Source organism: Xiphophorus hellerii, chromosome 1 (assembly GCF_003331165.1).
Source record: "Xiphophorus hellerii strain 12219 chromosome 1, Xiphophorus_hellerii-4.1, whole genome shotgun sequence".
NCBI classification, from domain to species: domain Eukaryota; kingdom Metazoa; phylum Chordata; class Actinopteri; order Cyprinodontiformes; family Poeciliidae; genus Xiphophorus; species Xiphophorus hellerii.
In genome coordinates, this window is record NC_045672.1 from 8,522,879 (window position 1) to 8,532,060 (window position 9,182).

Here is a 9,182-nt window from a genome sequence, read left to right on the forward strand (position 1 = left end):
CAAATCCCTCATAATCACAAGTGTGCTTTTTCAGCCATTATGAAAATGCAGCGAGTTCTGAAGCGGGCTGTGGTGAGCTGATTGTGCTCAGGAGGGAAATAACCTGAGAAGGGAGAGGCAGTCCTCTTCACTCGCCTCCCGTTTATCATGAGGTGTCTTTAGGCTGATTACATTTGATCATTAATTGCAAAACAAATGCATGGAGGTGACTAAAAAGGTTCCTAATTCAATTCTAATTTAGAGTTGCACACACTCTGTGGTTATTGCCTTGCGAACAAGACGGATAGAGGAGATTTTTCATTCCAGAAGAAAACACATGCTGGAGTTCAAACTCATCCAATGCTTCCCTTTCCATGCGACTATCATGTATGTTTCATTCCAGAGAAGTGTTTGTGTCTCGGTTGACTTGGCAACACTGCCATCTCATGGCAAGCAAAGTAAAATAAACATCCACGTGGTATTTTAATTAAGTTTTTTAAAATGCCTTTATTAGAAAATGTTTATTAACAATTAAAAACACAATTGAAAATGTTTCATCTCTCATACTGATTTTTTTGTTATGATAGTGAAGGCCATCATGAATGCTCACACAGACCTTAATCAAATCTTTCTGTTTCCAATGCAGCTAAAACAAGTTGAATGCAAAACAGAGGACTGCTGTGTTGTTGTCCGTCGTCATTACTAACTGCTTTATGTGAATGAGAAACTAACATCTCTTGGGTCAGAGTGTTGACATGATCTTTTTTTTTGTATGAGAGTTTTCTTTGGTTTTATCAAAGAGAGCAGCAAGAAATCCTGTCTGATCTGCCTTTGTGGGGACAGACTCTTCTTTTGTGTTCTATATCTTGTTCCCGAACCTCCTGAGAGCTGAGACTGTCTTCGAATGAGGCTGAGATGCAAGGGATGGTTGACACATTCAGCTTTCGTCTTGACAAGTGAAAGCAGCCCCATTCCTGTCTCCCAAGGGGTCAAAGTAATGTCTTGCGACACTTGCTGCTTTTTCTTTACGTAGACACGCTATGATCTTCCTCTCTTTCGATTCCCAGTTCTATGTCCATACAATGGCTCTGATCTTCACTACACCCCATTTTACACCTTCCTTCTTCACCCAACTCTACCTCACTGCCTCCAAGGGTTTGACAATAGGTTGTCAGGGCCTCACATCTTTCCAGCACTGACTCCTGTACCTGCTGTTCAAACTGCACCACGAAAGATTCTGTAAAGCTCCAAAAGGACAATAAGTATGTTCTTGCAGGTGAAGAAAATCATCAGCTGGTTCTGGACTTGCTCTTCTATCATGAGGTATAGACGATAAACCAGGAACGGTGCATCTTGGAGCCCCACAGTAAGCAACAAACTCCATATTTCGTTGAAGCAGCAAGAAGGATAATGACGATGAGGGTTGATGACAGCAAGGGAGGCTATTCCAGCTCCTAGGAACGTCACCCTGAGAGGCTTCGCGTCTGGGTGAGAACCAGTGGAAACTGCATGAGCGCCCAAGAGAAGAGAGCAAGGCCTACGATGACGACCACCCGGTTGCCTTTGACTTCAGGTTCCTTGAAAGTATCAAAGATGTCTAGGATATCAGCACCCAGTCCAACATATACCATGAGGAGCTGAGAGAGCTGGTCCCGTGACATGTCCCCTTTGGGCATCAGCCAGCGGCCCAGAACCAGTACAATAAGCATGGTCTGCTCCAGTCCTGCCACCCAGTTCTCTGGTCCAAGTTCTTCAATGTCCTGTGGGAAAGAAATACCACAGTCTAATCCAGGGGTCCTCAAGTCCAGGCCTCGAGGACAAGGTGTCCTGCAACTTTGTATGTGTCCATGTTCCAACACACCTGAATCTAATTGCCAAATTACCTCCTCAGTCAGCGATGGACTGGCGAGCTGTCCAGAATGACCCCGCCTCTCGCCCGAAACTGTTTGCTGGAGATAGGACACTAGCACCCCTCACGACCCCACTAGGGACAAGGGTGTGGAGAAAATGGATGGATGCATGTATACCTCCTCAGTATGCAGTCCTCATTATTTGACTAGGGTGTGTTGAAGCAGACAGATTTAAAAGTTGCAGGAGAATGGCCCACTAGGCCTGGATTTGAGAACAAATGGTCTAACCTCTTCTTGATCATCATTTGCACAGTAACAAATACATGATCATCTCAGAACGACCATGTCTTAATGTCTAGAAGGATGTTGATAATGTTTGTTTTTATTATTTTATATGATTTCTTTTAATTTTTTATGTGGATTTTATTTTTGTATGCCTGCTATGTTGAATATAATTTTAAAGATGCAGCGTGAGCAAAAATTTCTCATAATTTCAAACTGTAAATGTCCACATTGTCCACATTGTCCACATTGTCCACAAGTACACCTTGAATTTATTGCAGAAAAAAAACTACAAACTGTAGTGATAGACTGACACAAAGCAGTTTGTACTTCTAAATGACAGCAAAACTGTAAACTACCCTTTTCTTATAAATTTAAAACTCTAAGATATCTGGAAAACCTTTTCATTTCAGTCAGCTTTGTAGGAACATACTTTGTTACAGTTACCACTGCAAGTCTTTTCAGAACATCTCTAACATCTTTGCAGATCTATAGAATGACATTTATGCCCATTCTCCATGCAAAATAGGTCAAACTCAGTCTGAATAGGTTACGTGTGTCCATGAACAATCATTTTCAAGCCTTGCCAACATTTGTAAGTCGGATTTAAGGTCTGGACTTTGACTGGGCCATTCTAACACATTGATGTTAGAATTCACAGAAAAACTGGTTTTATGTAGAGAATAAATCAGAGTGGTATTTACTAGGATTTTATTTAGGAATATCAGAGGCCATTCCACACTATACCGATTTTCATTACTAAAACCATCTGGGTACCAGATGGTTTTAAAATGTTATTTTGTTATAAAATAAAATGTTATTTTCTACCCTTACCCTAACCCTATCCCTACCCCCAGACTCTGAGGCCTCATGCATAAAGCGTGCGTGCGCACAAAAAATGTGCAGCGCCATATTTTAATCACAAGTCGGCATGTATAAAAATGAACTTTGCGTCAATGTTTGCGTAAATATACGCACACTTTTTCACTGGCGTATGCACTAATTTACATATGTATTTATGGGTGGCGACAGGGCGGACCAGCAGCTGCGCTTTATTTCCCGAAAATTAGGATTTATAAAGGAAAGGTGCGCAGCCACGTGCGTGCGCACGGCTTTATGCATCCGATATTTTTTTTGTGCCGCACTTTTATAAATAAGTCCATACGCCAAGTTTTAGTGTGAAAACTGCGCTTTCTTTTACGCATGAGGCCCCTGGTCTTTTCATTTCACTTTACAGTTTTTTGTGTTGGTCCATCATATTAGATTCCAATAAATTAAAAACAACATTTGCTTAAACCCTTAAATCAAAATTTATCCTTTCTATTTTTAATATGGAAGAAATAAAGTGTGGATCAGCTTCTTATGCTGTTGATCTTTCAAATTATATTGTTGCAGTAACTTTTAAGCTTCCTCAGTTTGAAAACAATATGGCTTAAGTTTTCATGTCCTTCTGCACAGAGTAGGGGAAAAAAAAATCCCACATGAAAGAAACCAAACTAAAACCATCCCACGAGGGAGATCTGAGCCTTCAAGCAGCACGCTATCCATGCGTTATTTCACTGTGCCTACTACCCTTTTCCTGTCATTAATAGTTTATCTGTCTTTTTTCTAGATTTAAATCTTATCTGCTATCAGGTGTTGCTGTAATGTGGCCACACGGGGCTCGAGGCTGGGCAGGGCAGTTTAGCGACGGGATGCTTACCACTGTGATGGGGATGTGGGCCAGCAAATGAAGCTCATGGCTGGAGGAAGCGTTGAGGGGCAACTTGGACTGTAATAGGCTCAGCTCCAGAAACCAAATGGATGGGATGACAGTACTGAGGTAGAGGAAAACCATAGGGGAGAACCTAAAAAAAGGGGACACCGAAGGAGAGGATCGTTGGGTTAAGAAGGTGATAGTATGATATTTTTAGCAACGCTCTTTTTTTTTTTTTGGTCTTTTCTTTTTACCACCCACTAAAGAAGAAAGGGTGCCTATTTCCCCCAAAAGAAGCATCAAATTTCAGACAGGCAATTATTCTCATCATATATGCAAATCCCACTTGACAGAGCAAAGCCTTCATGAGGAGAGAACTTCAAAGTAGGAATCAGCGAGAAAGGCAGAGGCCTGAAGAAAGCTGGTGTCTGGGGATGTTCAGTCTGGATGTGCCTAAAAGCTACAGCTTTTGAATGAAATATAACCTGCCGTTGAATGAGGTGTGACACTAAATGCTCGTATCCATTTGAGGCTCATGTTAAAAGGGTTTAGTCAGTTTATGTTGACTCAAGCCTCTTATATATGCATATATTTATATATGTATATTAAGTATATTTGAAAGCTAGTGGATCAGAAATGACTCAGGCTGGCTGGAGAGGCTTGCTCCGTGACAACACATGCAGACTCTGACAGGGATGTGGTAGCGTGTCCTGCAACATTGGCAACAGTGTAAGACGGAGCAACGACACAACAAATGACAAGGTTTGCTTTTGCTAGACAGCAAAGACGGGGAACGAGCTTCTGAGAACAGGTTGACAATTTCAGCAATTTTCCATGGCTCTGAGCAGATGGATTACAAGTTGCTCAAAGGCAAGTCCCAAGTTTTAATTTAATACCGCCCCATACAAAACACATTGTAAATTGTGCCTAAAACCTCACATCAAGCCTTTAAAAAGTGACAAGACATTGTGGAATCCCCTTTGTTTTCTTTTCTCTTGCCAATTTATCCCACGGCTACCGAGAAGAGGGGAGTTCTTTCTAAAAAAAAAAACCTTTTGTGTCTGATAATATTCCAAAATGTCTGCTTTCAGTTTGGAAAGTCCTTCAAGTCTGGTTTAATCTTGGAATCAACAAAGGCAATTAGGGTTAGGTTGGTTAAAGGGAGATAACCTTCTTATTCTCAAGGTTGTGGCTGGGGGCGTGGCGTGGTGGCGTAGGGCGTAGCGCGACCCGTATTTGGAGGCCTTGAGTCCTCAACGCGGCCGTCGCGGGTTCGACTCCCGAACCTGACGACATTTGCCGCATGTCTTCCCCCCTCTCCTTCCCTGTTTCCTGTCAGCCTACTATCACATAAGGGACACTAGAGCCCACAAAAGACCCCCTGGAGGGGTAAAAAAAAAAAAAAAAAGGTTGTGGCTGGGTGCAAAACCACAGCTGCAAACGAAGGTCTTTTATTCCTGTAATACTTTTGTCCTTCCAACACAAGACAAGTGCTGCCTGTGTGTCTACTTTTTTATTCACTTCTAAGCATAGCAATTCTGCTTTGACTTTCATGTCACTATTTTGTAATAACTACAATTTTATTTGTATGTCTTACAACAGTTAGTTATCTAAACACCAAACGTTGCTCTACATTTTTCTCTGTGTATGAATAATATGCACCAAAACGCATAAAAAAGTTGATTCTTATTTATGACTCAATTGCTCGTGAGTGTTTAAAGTGCTGCTTTTGTAATTAGCAATGCTAACGCTGGCTTGTAAATAACCAGTAAGCAGTGATTTAGTTTCAGCTCTTGTCATTTATGTCTTTGCTTAGAATCAGCTGTATATCTGGCCGTAGTTTATGTAAATAAGTCATTTACAGCTCATTTCTGAGTCAGAACGGCTCCAAACAAATATTTACCTTTCAGCCTCTCATGAACCTGCTCTTACTACCAAAGCTGATATTGATCTACTTTGTTTACCGCGGCTTTCTTCGGCGTTGCCAGACTATTAAAGTGAATGACTCTATAAACACTATTATGTGAAGTCTTGTTTACTAAAGCTTCACACCTTCTGATTCTGACACCAACACTGTTCCTTGATGTAATTGTGACGTTGTATTTTATGGAAACATTACCATTTCCACTCTGCATTGCGGGTGCATTTGAGGGTGAGGGCCATTTCCACGCTCAGCAGAGCAACACCTGAAAGCAGCAGCCAGTAGAGGGGCTCCCCTTTAACGGTCACCACTTGCCACACCGTAACAACTCCATGGGCAGCGAACAGGAAACGACTCAGCAGAGCCAGGAAGATGTCCAAGAGGCGACACATGACGCAGCAAGGAATCCCTGCACAAACTGTAAAATATGATTATTTTCAATAATAATTTGTTTACAAGCCATAAAAATCTAAATACACACTTAAAGTGTTGTACGTGTTTAGTTGCCAATGCATGTCATTAGTTTACTCAAACTTCTTTTCACCATGAGATAATGTATAGCATAGCTTTAAAAACATAGTTTTCAAAGCTAATGAATGTTGAAGTATCTTTGACATTTTGGTTAAAAAAAATAAATAAAAACATTATATTAAACGAAATTTAAAAAAAACTTTACTTAATCATCATTTTTCATGAATAAACATCAGAATCTAACAAAAATATGCTTGTCAACAGCACATTGTCAACATAACAATGTGTTTTGTGGGGTTAAGAATGGTGTGAATACATTTCCCATAAATTCAAGAAACACTGTAAAACCCACACTGCATATTGAAAATGTGACGGCATCAAACAAACACAAGCACTCAAGAGCATTTCAGTCCAAAACCCAGTTCAGCTTTCATTATTTGTAACTTTTAGAAGTTGCATCAGTGTACAAACAGATGGGATAAGAGCCCTAGATCATTGGGGTTGACTCTGAGTGAGCTGTGATTAGTGATCAGGAGTTAAACAAACTGATCTGCAGTCAATATTAAATGACTCGGGAGGCTTTCCCCGGGTCTTATGATTTATTGACTTGGAAACTGTGCCAAAAAGGCGACGTTCTTGATGTCCTCTTCTCACCATGTTTACATAGCCTGGTTTTGTCTACAGTTTGGCTGATAACTGACTGACTGTACATTATCATCAATGAAGGGAAAAATCCTGTAAGAAAATCAAAAGAGTGCGAAGTGATTGTTGTTGGCAAATTATTTTATTTAATGTATTTTCTTAATCTAAACCTTTGTTATGGCTTGTTCTTTAATGCTTCTCCCATTTTTGAGCTCAAATAAAGAGACGCAGTCCATCATTTGAAAGTTTGGCATTTTGCTGTTGGCATCAAGTTGTCCTTGTCCCTTATATTGCCCCCACTTTACTGATTGTTGTGTTTGAGAATATGGTGTACACTCTTAAGAGTGCTTTAAAAAGCCAACAGCACTATAAAGGCAGCTTATAAAAGAAAAATCCCCTTGCACCTCATCTCACCCTTAAGATGTCCCATTTGTTTCTGGGAAACAAGTAAAGAGGGAAAGAAAATAGACTTGTAGTCCTTAAAAGTAGACACTGGGACACTTCCAATGAACTGGGAGTGCTCTAAAATAAAAATAAAAAAACTGAACGTATTCTTTGTTATGCTACCTCATTACTTTTTTGTGAAAAATGCAGATAACAGGTAATATATTAACATATTCATACTTGCAATGTAGTTAAAACAATTTTTGAAGATCATACTTATTCAGGGTTACTATATTATTAATTGTACAATATATACTTTATTTCATTGCTAGTGTCTGTTTAATTCCAAAACCTTTGCAAAAATTTAAATACATCTAAAATATACTGAACTAAATGTATTTTTAATTAGTTGCAATTGGTATATTTTTTGCCCTTTCTTAGCAGTCATAGAATAGTAAGTCGTATAATTACATTAAAAAAATCTGTGACAATACTTCTAGTAGTCACTAGAAGTAAGGATAACCATGGAATATAGATAAACTATAGTCCAAGTAGATTGTTTCTAACACAAGTATGTACCAAATGGAGTTTCCACAAACCATGTAACTCCCAAACATTGCTACATAGGAACATATTAGAAAAATATTTTTCTTGAAATGCACCAGAGAAAAGTAAAAAAGGAAAACAATAATATAAAGCTTTTTTTTTTTTTACTGAATGAAACATGAGTTTGAAGTTAACATAACATTTTTTTTATGCTAGCTAAAAGTTATTTCTGCTAAACTGATTAAACAAGTGAGACTCTGGATTTGCATGCAGCACAAACCTGAAGTCAGACGTCTGGTTGACAAGCGTCCACGGTGAACTCCTGCAAATTCTCTGTAGTGCTAAGAGATGATAGTCACACACAGTGACCAGGCCTCTGTCTGGCTGGCTCGGCCTTTAATATGACCGCCACCTCTTTCAGCTTCAGGAGACATCATGTCAGATCTGTGCGTGTGTGTGCGTGTTTGAGAGAGAGAGAGCGAAGTGGGGAGTGACTGCCATTCAAGTCAACCGAAGTGAAGCATCAGTGTGCCGTAGCGTGAACTACAAGGGTGTGCTCGGCCATCTTAACCCCCATCCACCCAGCCCTCCCAACATCATGGTGCTGTCGTAGGAGATAAGACTTCCTGCCCCCCGCGCCAACATCTTCATTACCGTCCGTCATGATGTCATCTGAACTGGCCCAGAACAAAGTTATCAGCTTGGGAGAACCAAGCTGTCGCTTGTTCAGACAGCACCGCGCCCCGCCCCAGCCACCCTGCTCCCAGCCACCCTGATCCGCCGCCACACTGCTCGGCCTGATAACTGCCTCGGTCTGTGCACACGGTAATATGGGACCACGAGAGGGAAAAGATGTGGAGATGGTTTCCCCGTGTAATCACCGAGGTCATGTGTGGAAATGTTGTAGCTGTTGCATTTGAAGGAAGATCCTGAGAAGTCTGCCACAACAATAAAAAGAAGTGCAATTGTTGGATGTGTAACGCTGAATGACAGGTTCTATAATATAAAAAAAAAACAACCCAGTGTTTTAGCCTTGGAGAGGCTTTTAAAAGCACCCAAAGCAACATAGACCAAAATGAACACAAATAGTTTTTAGTATTTTACCATTTATTTATTTCCAGCTCAACAGTGTTTCTCTTTGGTAAGAGTGTTTGTCACTTGTAGGAGGCATTGAGAAGATAAAAATGCTTCCTGTCATTGTGGTTGTTGTTTCAAGCCCAGTGATAAATTAATTAAATGAATCTTTTACTTCTAGAAATGTGCTCTTTAGGGATTATCTGGTTAGATACTAAGTATCATATAGGTGTCCTGAAATGATCAGAAGTTAAGTTACTCCTAGTTGTTTTACATTCTGTCATTTTTATGTCACCATGCCACTTAGTTAGATGCAACTTTAGCTGCAATTCTTTTT

The 9,182-nt window shown here is 40.2% G+C and overlaps 1 protein-coding gene across 1 annotated transcript; it reads right to left on the minus strand.

Annotated features, from left to right (window-relative positions):
- Positions 1-472: 472 nt before the first annotated feature.
- LOC116719345 (transmembrane protein 26) lies at positions 473-4,955 on the minus strand. Its single transcript, XM_032561842.1, has 2 exons — positions 3,814-4,955; positions 473-1,739 (listed from the first exon to the last, which is right to left on the minus strand). The coding sequence occupies exons 1-2, from the start codon at positions 3,946-3,948 to the stop codon at positions 1,443-1,445; spliced, it is 432 nt and encodes a 143-aa protein (XP_032417733.1). The 5' UTR covers positions 3,949-4,955; the 3' UTR covers positions 473-1,442.
- Between the last annotated feature and the right edge of the window lie 4,227 nt (positions 4,956-9,182).

What these genes read in the sequence shown, in the direction of transcription:
- LOC116719345 (XM_032561842.1), bottom strand. Translation starts at nt 3,948, where the DNA reads ATGGTTTTCCTCTACCTCAGTACTGTCATCCCATCCATTTGGTTTCTG. An exon ending in CCCACATCCCCATCACAGTG is followed by an intron (nt 1,740 to 3,813) that starts GTAAGCATCCCG and finishes TCTTTCCCACAG; the next exon opens with GACATTGAAGAACTTGGACC.